We start from the raw sequence: 16,090 nt of genomic DNA on the forward strand, positions 1-16,090 counted from the left end.
TTACCAGCAACGAATCACCGACTATCAACATCCTGCAGGTTGCCATTGGCTGGATACTGAACTGGATGAGCCATAAACATGGCTTGGCTATAAGAGCAAGCCAGTAACTCAACTCCTGTCTTCCAAATGCCTGTCTGTTATGTATATGGCATAAGTCAGTGCAATGAAATATTTACCACTGGCCTTTATGAATGCAGCTCCAGCACCATTCAAGAGGCCATTGTTATGACATGGAAGTGAACCCCTCTGTTAATTAAACCAAACACCCAGAAAAGCTCACCTCAATTCATTACCTGTTAAATATGCGTGACAGATAATTCACAAATTTCACTATTTAAAGAAGATAACATCAATTTATTTTTTAATTCTAAAAGTGAACATTAAACAACTCTTCACAATTTTAAGCCCTCTTTCTCTTAACTGCTTATTATCTGCCTCCAACTTCATAACAATATGCTGTTCCAATAAGGCACTTATTAAAATGACATGAGTTTAATTTCAAAACCACACAGCGGCTGTTGTGTTTGGTGTCTTTCTTCTTCTGAGCTGAGGATCTTCTTGGGTTGTCTTCTTTCTTTTTACTGTGAGTGTGTTTCATATGAAAAGGTACCTTTGATAGAGAGTGTTTCCTAATTCCCTGGAGAGCAAGCTGTTAGCTCTCCATGCATTTCTGTCTCAATGGCAGTAGCTCTCTGAACAATTTTCAAAATGCCCACATTTTATACCCTGCTAACATTGGATCGTCTCATTGGTTCAATGTTGGCAAAACAATAAATTCAAACACAATTGGGTTTTAATATCCTGGGGCATAATTTAAACTGATTGGTTAAATATGGATTGTTGTCAAAACAGCAACCAAAACTCGGGTATCTATTTCACAGCCAAATGTTATATATTTTCATTTTCCAGTACACTCTGGGATTGCCATCTAGTCATATACATAGGTGCTTGTAAGCTCTCAGTTCAGAACAGCATTCACACTCTCTTAAAAGGTACAGACCTTCAACTTCATAACACCGAGCAAGACAAAACAGCTCAGCTGATTGGCACCCTATTCACCACCTTAAAAATTCACAGCCTCCAGCACCAATGCACTGTGACTGCATTATACATAATACATGATTCATTACTGCAGCTTGCCAGAACCATTTGACAGGACCTTCCAAACTCAAGATGAGTAATAAACCAGGATAGGAGATAGGTTTAATGTCTCATATACAGTGCAAGTGCCCTTTATCACTCATATTTCAGTGGTATCACTCTTGCCTTGGAGTCAGATTGTTTTTATTTTCTGACTTGCAAATAACTTCTGAACTACATGGGATTACATGGTGCAAAGAAACAGATAATTCATTCTAAGCAGCCAATACAACCATACAAGAGCAAGGAGATTAAGCTGGAACTATATAAATTGCTGGATAGGCCACAACTGGAATATTTTGTGCAATATTGATCACCACATTATAGGAATGATTTGGAAGCAGAGAAGATTTATCAGGATGTTGTCTGTTCTGGAAGGTCTAAGCTATGAAGAAAGATTGGATAGACTGGCATTATTTTTCAGAGGGGACTTTATCGTTGTGTATGCCGTTGTGATGGACATAGGACTTTACATTAGCCAAGGGGTTAATGTCAGGGACCATAGATGTTTGGTAAGGGATAGAAAGCTAAAAAGAGAGTTGAAAAGAGTTTTTCACTATGGTAGGAGTCTGGAACATAATACCTGAAGCAGTTGTTGAGTCAGAAGCTGTCATAACAACATGTAACCAGTATTTAAACATTTACTTGTATTGCCATGGCCTGAAGTTCTACGGGCCAAGAAGTGGAAGATGGGATTAGTTAAATCAAATTTTTGTTGGCCAGAGAGACACAGTGGACCAAATAGCTTCCTTCTGTGTTGGAATATCAATGAGTCTGAGTCAATTAGCTATCTGGCAGTCCTTTGTCACTGCTCCTTTTTTGAATTAATTATCAAATATGAGTTGTGATGTGCAATTTCTTCTCTAGGTTTGTTGAAATAAGTGGATGCAGCTCATCCAGACCAATGCATTTTCCTCTCTTAATTAAACTGTAGCAAAACACTGCAAAGTTGGATCTGGACATAATTTATATCAATGAATTTTTTGTACATGTTCTAGAGATGTGGATCTCACTGGGAAAGCTACTAACTCCAGGACACATAGTGGTAGGCATCCTCTTGAACTACTGTAGTTTGTATATTGAAAGTGAACAGTTTACTAGGTTGCTTTTCATTATGAGTTAAACATCATGAAAACACTGCTTCATTAAAAATCTTGAATACATTTTAAAATTTGCCTTGAAGTGAGTCATTGTTAAGAAAATAAACTCTATAGTTTCAAGTTATTATAGAAAGTGTTTATGCCTGTTTATGCCTTGCAATCAAAACTAATTTGTTTCATAAGTCACTTTCCTCAGGATGCATGCATTGAAAATGTTAAAATATGCCTGTGCCAAGTCCACTCTCTCACATCATCTTCCTGCTTGCCAGTTTCAGTTGTGTTCCACCCTGTTTTTAAGGTGTTAGCGCCCTTACTGATAACTTCTCCATAGCACAATATCAGAACAAGTTATACGGAAATCATTCCACTTTTCTATTTTACAGGAAGACTTGTGATGGGGTTGGGACAGGAAAAGGAAGGGAAAAAAAATCAGTCATGAATAATGACCTAGGTCCTTGGTCTTCAACATTTTAGATTTCTTATTAGATTAAACTGATTTTATTGTTGGATTAATCTTATTGGCATGGATAAACAGATAATAAGTGGGAGGGTAGCAGAGTTAAAATCAAGGAAGATTAGGAAGAAAACAATGACAGAATGAATATTTGAATGCTTTTTTTTTCGGAGTTCTCGGGTGGAGAAGCCAAGGGGCAGGATCATTAATAGTTTATGGGTTGCCTTGTCTAAGTTTCCAAAGTTAATTCTAAGTAGCTACTCATAAGGAGATTGCGCTTCATATTCAGCCCTAATGATAAATGTTTTCTTGGAGCAGAGCAAAGCTCAAATCTGCAATATGTGCTCTTGTCAATGACTCTATTCTCCCTTATGGACCAATTGTTCACATTTAATTAGATTATAGAAAAATTAGGCCACAGTGGAAATCCAATACAGCGTGGCATTTGGGCTCTGAGAAGCACAGAACTTTGGTTAGGCCACAGCTGACATGCTATGTGTAGTTCTGGTCACCTCACCCTAGGAAGGTCTTGTGCAAGTGAAAGTTGGGAGGATAAGGAAGAATAAAGAGGAAAGTCTGCAAAAGTGTAAAGGGCAGGAGAGATTAAATTTATGAACATTTCCACAGTACAGTGAGGAAAGTTCATAATGTAATAGTATTGGGAAACTGGGTTCGGAAAATTAGTTTTCATTTTCAATTTTATGCAAGTCTCATCTTTAAAAAAAGGGTCAGAAAGTAATTTTGAACTGATAACAGTAGCACAGGTATGAAATTATGATTTTAGCTAAATGACTAGCAAATGACCACCAGGGAAATAAATGTGAAGATGATTGCTGATTTGAGTTTTACAACCAAGGGGAAAAGAGGAGCCCATACGGCAGTTCATTCAGAGACAAAACGTCTGTAACAGTAGGGATACTGCTGGTAACAGTTCTAAGGAAGAAATTTTCAGAAGTAGATGGCTGTGGGGGGTGTTAGAGAGGAGGACATAGAGTCACAGAGATATACAGAAAACAGATATACAGAATCAGACTCTTCACTCCAACTCTTCCATGCTGACCAGATATCCTAAATAAATCTAGTCCCATTTGCCAGCATTTGGTCCATTTTCCTCTAAACCCTTCCTATTCATATACCCATCTAGATACGTTTTAAATGCTATAATTGTCCCAGCCTCCACTACTTCCTCTGGCAACTCATTCCACACATGCACCACCTTCTGCGTGAAAAGGTTGCCCCTTAGGTCCCTTTTAAATCTTGCCCATCTCGCCTTAAACCTATGCCCTCTAGTTTTGGACTCCCCCACCCTAGGCAAACAACCTTGTCTATTTACCCTATCCATGCCCCGCATGATTTTACAAACCTCTATAAGGTCACTCCACAGCCTGCAATGCTCCAGGGAAAATACCCCCAGCCTATTCAGTCTCTCCCTAGAGCTCAAATCCTCCAACACTGACAACATCCTCGTAAATCATTTCTGAACCCCCTCAAGTTTCAGAACATCCTTCCTACAGCAGAGAGACCAGAATTGCACACAGTATTCCAATAGTGGCCGAACCATTACCGATGTCAGGCTCACCGGTCTACAGACGCCTGGCCTTTCTTTACCACCTTTCTTAAATTGTGGCACCACATTAGCCAAGCTCCAGTCTTCTGGTTCCTCACCTGTGGCTATCAATGATAAAAATGAATTGAAGTTACCCATGTTTGTAGTATAGGTTCACAATCCTTCATTCAAAACCCTCGGGGCCAGCTGGTTTTCGGAATTCGGAATTTTTTGGGTTTCGGAATAAGTGACTGTTTAATGGTGAAGTTAAAAAAACTTCCCAAACAGCAGGCGCACCTGTGACAGGCGTTCTGTCTCTGAATGAACTGGCGTATGGGCTCCTACGAGCACTGAGACAATATTGACGCCTGCCAGTGCTGGGCCATGCTACCACACCACATCTGAGTGACATGGCTCCAGTGAGTATGGAGTTGGGTTAACTGTTTGCATGTTATAGAGAAAAAAACTTCATGGAAGAAACTTCCGATTTCGAAATTTTTTGGGATTTCGGATGAAGGATTGTGTACCTGTAATAATGAGCTGAGTTAGCAGTTTGTTTAACTAATTTGAAGGGGCATTATGTGAAGCGAATATCATTGAGTGAATGCACAGAAATTTAGCAAAATAGAAACCATTTACAGCTCTGTCTGCTGATCAAGGAGCTAACTTCAGTGTGGACATAGGGTAACACACCACTGAGGTTTTAGTATCTGTAAGGTTGTTACTGTGGAATAATGGATTGAATCTTTCTTTTTACTGTTTCCAAATAGTGTAAAGTAGTTGATAAAAAGTGGAGCTGGAAAGGCACAGCAGGTCAGGCAGCATCAGAACAGCAGGAAAGTCAACATTTCTGGTTAGGACCCTTCTTCAGGACTGGGGAGGGGGAAGGGAGCAGAAAAATAAATAGAGGAAGGGTTTGGGGCTGGGGAAAGGTAAGTGGGATGGCATTAAGGGGATGCAGGTATGGTCTGTCGGAAGGGTGGAGCGGATAGGTGAGAGTGTAACACATTTCATGTTTTTCTTCTATATAATAAATCCTAAGTCCTTTTCTTAGGTGTACATCGGCTGCCTATTATGATTATCTTTTAAGTGACTGACCTTCATGTTAAACAAAAAGAAAAAAACCTTGCTTGAGGTTTGGTGATGCTCAGGTTAAACTACCACTAGTTGTCTTTCACTAGTGAGAGAGCAGCCCTTTATTAGCTAATAACTCATTATAAGCCCACCGACTCACACAGCTATGCTTCCTCACAGTAAATGCTTTTGCTGCAGTATTTGCAGCTCCCCGAGCCGTGTTGTTCCATCATAGGTACAACACTGGCATCTACCCAGCAATGTGGAAAATGATCTCAAACATAGAAGACGGGACAGATCAAATCTGGCCAGTTACCACCCATTAATTTACTCTTGAACATCAGTAAAGTGATGGAAGGGGATTCCAATTCTTTAGGCTTTTACAGAATCTAAGGAAACTTGGTAGGTTACTAAAGGTAGACCTCCTTTATCCGAAATCCTGAAATCTGAAAAGCTCCAAAGTCCAAAGGTTTTTTTTTTGTGAAGTTTTTTCTCATTAACAAGGTTATTTGGCATGCAAACAGGTAACCCAAGTCCACACCCACGCAATGTGTGTCACTCAGATGCGATGTATGGGACGTGGCCCAGCACTGGCAGGCCTCAATTTTGTTTCAGGGCCTGTTTTACTCACAGTATGTCTATTCTTTGGAAAGATTTTGGAAAAATTGCACCATCAAACTGCCACTTATTCTGAAATTTGAAAATTTCTGAAAACCAGCTGGACTGAGCGTTTCAGATAAAGGATTGTGTACCTATGCCAGTGCATGCACTATCTCTGTAGCTACTTGCTTTGTTATCATAACATGAAACTGAAATTGGCCTTTAGTTTTTGGTCCTGGTACATTTTTCGTCATGATAATTATTGTATTTATTTCACCCCCACATTTTATCCCTTGATTGCTTAATATTTTAGGAATGCTATTAGTATCTTCTGAAGATTGATAGAAAGTATTTATTCAGCTTCTCTACAATTTCCAGGTCCCCATTATTATTAACCCAGTCTCGTTCCTAAAGAGCCCCACATTCACTTGGCTTGTCTACTCCTTTTTATATACTGAAAGAAGCTCTTTCTAGCTTTTTAAAATATGACTTGCTAGTTTAACCTCAAAGTTTTATTTCCAGCTCTTTTTATCCTTTGGCCATCTGTTGTTGGTTTTTGAACCTTTTCCTTCCCTCTGGTTTACCACTAATCTTTACAACATTTATATTTTTTCTTTCCTTTGATATGATTCTTAACTTGTTTGGTTAACCTTTGTTGATTTGTCCCTTTCCTAGAATCTTTCTTCCTCTCAGAGATATATTGTTATTGTGTGTGTCGTGAACTGCTTTCATTTAATATCTGCCAAGCAAAACATGCCAAAGCATTCAATAATCTCGGTACAGGCAATGAGTATTGACCCAGCCAGCAATGCCCAAGTCCCACATGGATATAGATATGTAATCAGACAGAAATTGGATGATAAGGTAAAGAAGAATTTTGGGGGCATGGTTGGTTGGGAAAATAAGATTCCTGGAGCATCTTATTGAACTGAAGGCTGTGAAGATAGAAAGGAATTTTGGAGCATGAGTTTTAGAATGTTTAAGACACACCAGCTATGGTGAGTTGAAGGGAATGAAGGATGCACAGGAGGCTAAAGTCAAAAGAATGGGATGTTTGAGAGTGTAGAGGTATTTGTCAGGCTGGTAATGATTACGGAATTAGAGAGGAGTAAGCTAAAGCTTATGAACATGGTGATGGAACTAAAGTACTGCTGTTCTGATTGACAGTTTCCTGTCAATAATGGGTTCAAGCCCAAGTGGCACTCCCATTATTCAACTCGTATTTGAGTATCTGGTAATACCGTTTATCATTTTTACATCAAGCATGACATTTCTGGGTTTTGTTCTTAGCTTTCTTAATTTTAATCAAGGAAAATTATTGTTTCTTCTGGCTAATCTTGTTGCTGTTTCCCCACATGACTGTAGAAGACCTTTGACATTAGTTGCACTTAGTTATTTACAACCAGTGGATCTTTCTTGTTGGCTGACATGCGAGAGGATGGCTCAGGGATTGACTTTGCATGTCCTCAGAACTTAGCTCCATTGCTTTTTAGTATTAAAATACAGAAAATCATGTAACAACTCATTCATAAAATTGCAATATTCTCAATGCGAAAAGATTGTGTGAGTTTACCCAAGTACAACTACAGTGCAGGGAGAAAAGCAAAGATCAGACAGCAATTCAGTTTCATTGATGGTGTCATATCAGAGAAGATATGTAAATTTTAAATTACCTATGGATTATAATTTGCTCAATCATGTTCTGACATATTGCTGACTTCGGTAAATATATTAGTCAGAGCATGCATGTGTTTTCAGGTTGTTCTATCTACCGAAGAGTAGATGCTGACTCACTCTGATATTAACTGAAGAACACATGCTGTTTCTTCCAGAAACCTAGTTGAGGTTTTGTGACAGTAATTGGGTATGCTTAGTTGTTCTGTGAAATGAAAACAATTGTGAGGAAGTCTTAATCAGTTAAAGGTTACATGTAACAAATAAAGATGTTCATATCTGCGAGTTTATGTAAAAATTAAACACAAAACATAATATTTGCAGTGTAGAGGTCATCCTAGGAGGATCCTAGATTGCCTGTTACCTTGTATATCCTCCTAGGTTCGATTCCAGCCTCAGGCAACTGTCTGTGGAGTTTGCACATTCTCCCCGTCTCTGCATGGGTTTCCTCCAGGTGCTCCAGATTCCTCCCACAGTCCAAAGATGTGCAGGTCAGGTGAATTGGCCATGCTAAATTGCCCATAGTGTTAAGTGCATCATTCAAAGGGAAATGGGACTGGGTGGGTTACTCTTCAGAGGGTCGGTGTGGACTTGTTGGGCTGACACTGTAGGGAATCTAATCTAATCTATGTAGGGAAAGCGATGGGGTAGTTGTAATGTCACTGGACTAGTGATCTAAAAGCCTGGAGGACATCAATTCACACTATGACAACTTATTTTTAGATATGCTTGGAGTTGCTCTTGTTCTGCCACCCTGAACTCCTCATTGAACCAAGGGTGATCTCTCAGCTTGATGGTAATCATGATGTGGAAATGCTGGTGTTGGACTGGAGTATATAAATTTAAAAATATCACAACACCAGGTCATAGTCCAACAGGTCTGATTGGAAGTACAAGCTTTCGGAGCGCTGCTCCTTCATCAGGTAGCTAGTGGGACAGGATCGTAGGACACAAAATTTATAGTAAAGGATCAAAGTGTCATGCAAGTGATGCGATGTATTGAACAAACCTAGATTACCATTAAGTCATTAATCACTTAGAATGGGTTGCAGGTTTTGATTCATTATAAAATATCACATGGATTGACTGCCTACAGATTGTGTGCTTATTGAACAAAATAGAATGTATCTGCCCCACTAACAACCTGACAAAGGAACAGTGTTCCAACAGTTTGTACTTCCAAATAAACCTGTTGGGCGATAGCCTGGTGTTGTGTGATTTTTAACCTTGATTGTAATGGTAGAGTGGAGGAATGAGTCAGGCTGTGTTGTTGCAGATTGTTGTTTAATACAATTCTGCTGATGGCCCACAGTGCCTCATGGTTTGTGTACAAGAGGGGTGAAGTCTTGTTTAGTTTTGTATAGGAGCTTGGTTAGATGATTCCTGGAGTACTGTGTGCAGGTTTGGTCTCCCCTTAGGAAAGATATAATCGCCATTGAGGGAATGCAACAAAGGTTCACTAGACTTTTCCTGGGATTGCAAGACTGATCTCTGAAGAGAGATTAAGCAAACTAGACTATATTTGTTAGAGTTTCAAAAAATGAGAGATGATCTCATTGAAACCTATTAAATACTTAAAGAGATAGACAGAGTATATGCTGGTGAGATATTTCTTCTGGAAATCCAGTACCATTTAAAACTAAGGGAGATTTTGGCCTGAGATCAGCATAAATTATTTTACTTAGAGGACAATGAATCTTTGAAATTCTCAAAGGGCTGCAGAAGTTCAGGCTTTGAGTATATTTAAATCAGAGGTTGGGAATTTTCAACAATTATTAGTGTAAAGGGTATGGGATAGTGTGGGTAAAAGGTATTACTGAAGTGTTCAATCAGTCATGATCATATTAAATGGGCTCAATGGGCTGAATGGCTTGCTACTCTTTCTGTGGATAGTCAGTTTTGAGTTGATAGATCTGTTTGAAATCTATCCCATTCAGCATGGTGCCAGTGACATCATCATAATGGTGGGTATCCTCAATGTGAACTTGGGAGCTCTGCACAAGAACACTGTAGTGGTCATTCCTATCAATACTGTCTTGGACAGATGCATTTACAATAGGTAGATTAGTGACTACAATGTCAAGTAAGCGTTTCCATCTTGTTGGTTTCCTTAAAATATGCCATAGACCCAGTTATGTTTTTTAGGACTTGGCCAACCTGGTAAAGCTACAATGAAGAATTCCCAGCACTACTTTCATTCATTCATGAGATGTGGAAATTGATGGACCAACATTTGATCCATCCTTAAATATCGTGGTGAATGTGTAGATGATCTGCCTTCATAAACTACAGCAGTCCTTGGCATGTAAAAACACCCATAGTACTGTTAGGGAGGGAGTTCAGGATTTTGACCCAGTGACACTGATGATATGATTTCATAATAGGACGGTGTGTGGCTGGGAGGGGAATCTGCAGGTGATGGTGTTCTTGTTTATCTGCTGCCCATGTCCTTCGAGGTGGTAGATGCAGATTTGCAAGATGCTGTTGAAGGAGACTTAGTAAGTTACTGCAGTGTAACAGTGGTGAAGAGAGTTAATGTTGAAGGTGGTGGCTGGGTTTGACAGTCAGGCTGAGAGTAGCATACTGATAATATCACTGGACTAGTAATCCAGAACTGTGGTTATTGTTCTGGGGACGTGGATTCAAATCCCACTATGACAGCTAGTGAAACTGAATTCAGTAAAAAAAGCTGGAATAAAAACTTAACTTGATGGTGACCACTGACAATTGTCGCAAAAGTCCGTATGGTTCAAGTATGTCCTTCAGGGAAGGAAACCTGCTGTCCTTCCATGGTCTGGTCTACATGTGACTCCAGACCCATGGCAATGTGGTTGGTTCTTAGCTGTCTTCTGGATGGTTAGCGATCAGCAATAAATGGTGGCCTGGCCAGTGATGCTTGTATCCTGGGAATGAATTTTCTAAAAATGCATGGAAATACCACTTCCAGGTTCTCCTCTAAGTCATCTGCCACCCTGACTTGGAACTATATCATTGTTGCTGGGAGTATCCTGGAATTTCCTTCCTAAAGGCATTGTGTCCCTACACCCCAAGGACTGCAGCGTTTCAAGATGGTAGCTCACTACCAATTTCTGAAGGGCAATTCAGGATGAGCAATAGATGAACAGCATCCATATCTAGAGTGCAGTTTATTTTAGAAGAACTACAAATTGGCAGGTTTACTTGAATATAATCTTTATGAACACAACAACTATTACCAAGTATTGCTGTGGTGGTTTTACTAAGTGCTTCATCTCAATGAAATTTGAAGTTATTTGCTTCATTAATTTTTGTTTTCATCACAGGTGCCAACATTTTGAGGGACTCTGCAGGGAATGTCAAACTGGGTGATTTTGGAGCCAGTAAACGTTTGCAAACTATTTGTATGTCGGGGATTAAATCGGTAACTGGAACACCGTACTGGATGAGCCCCGAAGTTATCAGTGGGGAAGGATATGGAAGGAAAGCAGACGTCTGGTAAGTATCATATGAAGGGCAGCATGAAACAATGAATTGACTTTTAAAAACAGATATGCTTCTTGTGCAAATCAGCAAAGCTGCTTACACTGAAGTAAAGAAAAAGTTCATAATAATGACATTTTGAATATCAAAAGCATTTGTTGAGATTACTTTCCAAAACATTGAGATGTGAAATGTATTTCTTTCTGTGGTACTAACTGAAGCACACTGGGAAGACTGTAGTTCAATTTTTGCTCTTTACCGTCTTGGCTGAAACAGTAATGGTGCAGTTACAATTGGCTTCATTGTCCTTCATCTGGCCCATAAGCTCTGTGTTGTTTGGGCTTTGGCTGAGAAGAGGATTAGGCAGTGATGCTCCTTTATAGAAAGGATACTGGGTTCACATGTCTTGGCTGAGATTTTGCTTTGCATTAATGGAATTGCATCTAAATAAGAGTCAGTACCATTAAGAGAAAAAGGAGATAATTGTTAACTACAAAATAATCTCATCATCACATTCTCTTGGTCTTTGACCAATCAGAGCACTAGAAGTTGAAATTGGATGGGCTAATAATTTCTTTATATTAGGTTACATATGCTTCTCTTTATTTGACAGAAAGATTGGGTCACTGTTGAGTTACATGATAGAGGAAATTAAACATCAGAAGCTATTACATATTTGTGCTAACCTGTTGAACAACTCAAGTGACAACAGTGCTATTACATTGATGATGTATGTGCGTACAAGTATTGAAATACTTTTCCTTTCGTTTGTAAAGGAGTGTAGGGTGCACCATTGTGGAAATGTTAACTGAGAAACCTCCTTGGGCAGAATTCGAAGCCATGGCTGCCATCTTCAAAATTGCCACCCAGCCAACCAAGCCTCACCTACCAGATAATGTCTCAAACTCATGCCGTGCATTCCTGAAGCAAATATTCGTAGAAGAGAAACGGAGACCATCTGCAGAAGAACTTCTGAGACATACATTTGTTCAGTATAACCTCTAGTCAAGTGATCTTTGGAGCTATGAAGAGTTGGTATCCCACTGAGTAGGACTTTGAAATTACTCCCAATTCTTATAAAGATGCTTCCAAAAAAATAGGCATTTTAGTTTTGTATATATGTTTTGTAAAAAAAAGATACAAAATACAAATCAATGCAATTGCACACTCTGCTTTTTTTTAAACTTACTGTGACATAATTATATCTATGAGCATTGTAGAGAAGTGAGTCAGTCACAAGGTAGAAAAGCTGGAAAAATCCACTAAAGGCAAAATGTTTTTGCGTCTTAGATTTGTTCAGCGTTTTTGGAGAGAGTTTTTAAAAACTTTTTTACTAAACTCGACTCATCAACTCCCTACCCTGCACTGTGGCACCCCAATAGCTTGAATCCCACCCCCATCTTACCATGCACAGCTCCCGGAACAAGTCGTCACTGCCAGAATATCCCAGAATTGATTGGCATCCCTGATGCCAGCATCATCTTTAAAAAGCGCTTGTGCCCTCGGACAAACTCGGACAAGAACTGTTGGTCCACAGCTGCCCGACACAGTTGTTGACATTTGGGCTGGACATGGCAAACAAGGGACATGTGATGCCCTGCTTTGCAGTGGAAATTCTGCTGTGTTGGGTGGTTCATTATCAGGACATCCTTTTCCTCGGACCAGCAGAGGAAGCCATGACACCAAATCATGCCAGCCTGCTTTAACATTGCCACTTGGGTCAGTGCAGTCTCAAAGTCTGGAGGAATACACAGCAATGTCTCCATTCTCCACTCTGCCAGTGTTAGAACCACCGTGCGCATTCACTGTATCTCCGCTACTGTACCCACCTCCCACCAAGGCTCAAGTTTTACCATTGTCAGTATTGCCCACAACCCCTTCCCTCACTTGCTGTTACCTACTCCAGACTCCGATAACATGAAGCCTACCTGCCCTCTGCTCTACCCACTTACTCACTCGGACAACTCCCCAGCTGCACAAAAGCTTTTCCACCAACCTTCCACTCACTTAATACCTGTTTCACCCTCGTTCCAGAATGGAAACAGCTCATAATATGAAAGAAATATGTACGTGTTTTTCTCTCAGAAGGCTTGAGTCATTGGAATTCCCTTTCTCAAAAAGCAGCGACTGCAGCTTCTTCTTCAGCTCCACACTCTTGACTCTGATCTCCAGCATCTGCAGTCCTCACTTTTTCCTGTTATAGACTGACATACGGCCTACTCATGTTCTTTCATCATAAAGTGTCAAGTGTCATTCAACTCCCACCCTCTATGAGGAGAGAATCCTGAATCTGACCACTCGACTGGCTTATTGATCATGTCCAAGCCCCTGAACTGGTAATGGAGGATGTCCTTGTCCCTCCAGGATCCTATGTGCCAGGACCCTCTGATCAAAGGCCATTGACCTGACTGAGGATTGCTGACAACCATGACAGGTTTCCTGTCTGCACTAAACTGCAAGTACAGTGAACCTGGTATCTCTGGCTGAGCGATGAAGCAATGTAACACAGGGATGATATGAGCATCCAGATACACTGAGTGAGTGAGCGCTATGAAAGTTAGCAAACAAGCTGGAGATGTAGAGTGGCCCAGTACAGCAAGCTGAGTGCGTGATTTCTGGGCACACAATAATATCCTTGCAGCAACATTACAATGATATTTGCCGATATGACTCGAAGTGCAGTGTTGTGCAGAAGTGAATCAACAATGTGCCATGGGTACTTAGAGGCTGGCACATGTTGAATACCACATCTGTGAATGTGGGATTCAATTGGGCCAGTGCTTATGGAGTATGGTGACAAAGCCAGAATGAGCTGAGGTCACCAGTTACACGGTCTAACATCTGTATCAACATCTGCATCATTCGGCTTGTTTGCTAAGACAGGAAGCTGAATATTAATTAGGCGAATTGTGGTGTTAATAGATATTTAATAAGCAATAATCTTCAATGTGTAACTCGGCATTGCCAGGTGAGAAAATCTCCCCTACCCCACTGCTCGGCAGATGCAGAAAACAGACAGCAATAAGGTCCTCACGTCAAGAGGTCTTGCCAGATATTTCAAGCAATTCCATCACAAACCCCACCATTGCCCATGTCATTTATGCCCCTCTAAGATCTTACGGTATGTCTTCAGATTTTGTTCTTAGCTTTTTGTGTTTTGTACAGTTTTTCCAAAACCAGACTGTCTCATCTTCCTGGCGTCTAAAGCACAACTATACATTGCACTCAACAGTCGAATGACGTCACAGTGTGACTGATAGGATTGTATCTCTTGACCCGAAAGGAAACATTGTCAAAATCACCCTAGATTGTATCCATTCTGCATTTCCACCTTTGGGTTAACAAGGGAAAGATGGGCCAGATATTCGGTTAAAGGAATGTAAACAAAACATTGGCCCTTACAACTAAATTACTCTGTTGCTGAGCTTTTCCTTAACAGTTTTTCCCCTATTCACTTACTATTAGGCTGTATATAATAATGACATTTCAATATAACTTTGTTTATTTGAGAGCCATGTTGAATTTTGTAAAAAAAAAAGTAATCCTTTCACTGGATGGAAATAAACGATCATTGAAATGTATGACTCATAGCAACTTTTTGAAGTCTTATTAATATCAGAATGGAATAACAGTGGAAATTGAATAAGACTGGGATTAGAAAATGATGCCAAAAGACTGAATGATTCAAATACTGCATTCCTGTTTAAAAAACAATGATGAGATAAACTTGGCAGCCACTGGCCAGTCAATATAATGTCTGCCATGAATTTAGAGTTAGTGGGCAAAATTTCATTTTTGGAAGTGGTGCCCCTCTTTACAGGATCTTGCTGCACTGCCAGAAACTTCATGAAAAGGACATGCACATGACGTCTTAGACTGTTTATTCCCATCACATAGGTACACCAGGGCACTTAATTTGGAGCTTGAAAAGTCAATCAATCTGTAGATTACTCATCAACGAGAAAGTGTTTTGTAAGATTTAGCCTCAACCAAGTTTAAAAAAAGGCCAGACTCAGTGGCAATACCATTACTGATTTTCTCCATCATCAACAACTGAGGGTTATCATTAACCAGAAACTGAACTGTCATATATATGTTGTGGCTTCAAGAGCAGGTTAAAGGTTGGGAATTCCAAAACCTGTCCCTCATCTCAAGGTACACATCAAGAAGGAGTGGTGAAATACTATCCACTTCCCGAATGAGTGTAGGCAACACTTAAGAAGTTCGACACCATCTAGGATAAGGCAGCCACTTGATTAGCACCCTTTCTCCCACCTTAGACATTCAGACCCTCCATCACCAAAGCACAGTGACAGCAGTGTGTACCATATACAAGATGCTCAGCAGTAACAGCCACACATCTCACAAACCCCTGACTTCTAACAGCTCCCTCCATTATCCTGATTAGGAACTATATCACCATTTTTTCACAGTGGCTTGGTCAATATCTTGGAACTCCTTTCCAAGGCACTTGAGCTGCAGAGACACTAAGCTAATAGTGGAAGCACATTACATGGTTGAATATGCTAAAATTATATTCGTAACACAAACCTTGGAACAAATTATCAGAGGCATTCAGTAAACTATGTCCCTGTTGTCAGAAAATGAAATTAGTCAGCTTTTTCAAATAAACATGAAATACTGGAAGTACAGATCTGTCAGTGTTGCAAATCCATATGCTTAGTCTATTACTTTTCATTAGATACCATGTTCACAAGTTCTCTCAAAATTGTTGATTTTCCAACTCAACTGGTTGACACCCCAGTACAGTGCCAAGGGAATGCAGAATAGTAGCAGATTTTAAGATGATCAAATGTGTTGTTGATCTGAAAATAACATGCTGGAGATCACAGCAAGTCAGACAGCATCCATGGAGAGAAAGCAAGTTAATGTTTTGAGTCTAGTGACTCTTCATCAGAGCTGAAACAAAGTGTGGAGGAGGTAGCATTTATGCAGTAGTAGGGGTGGTGGTGGTGGGTGTAGGTACTGGTGGAGAAAAGATGATGTAAGTTCAGAATAAGTGATCAGAATGTGAGAATGGCA

General features: G+C 40.0%; 1 protein-coding gene across 3 annotated transcripts in view; it reads left to right on the forward strand.

The window, feature by feature from the left end:
* map3k22 (mitogen-activated protein kinase kinase kinase 22) overlaps window positions 1-14,628 on the forward strand; it is a 121,967-nt gene extending 107,339 nt beyond the window's left edge. For all 3 annotated transcript variants that reach the window (XM_043687909.2, XM_043687908.2, XM_043687907.2), the window contains 2 exons: window positions 10,891-11,062; window positions 11,824-14,628. In XM_043687909.2, coding sequence (XP_043543844.1) covers window positions 10,891-11,062; window positions 11,824-12,052 — 401 coding nt within the window. In that variant the 3' untranslated portion in view covers window positions 12,053-14,628. The remainder of the gene's footprint in view (window positions 1-10,890; window positions 11,063-11,823) is intronic.
* The last annotated feature ends 1,462 nt before the right edge of the window (window positions 14,629-16,090 follow it).

The sequence above is a fragment of the Chiloscyllium plagiosum genome, unplaced genomic scaffold (genome assembly GCF_037043375.1).
Source record: "Chiloscyllium plagiosum isolate Xiang-an unplaced genomic scaffold, Cpla_swu_hap1 HiC_scaffold_4, whole genome shotgun sequence".
Classification (NCBI taxonomy): Eukaryota; Metazoa; Chordata; class Chondrichthyes; order Orectolobiformes; family Hemiscylliidae; genus Chiloscyllium; species Chiloscyllium plagiosum.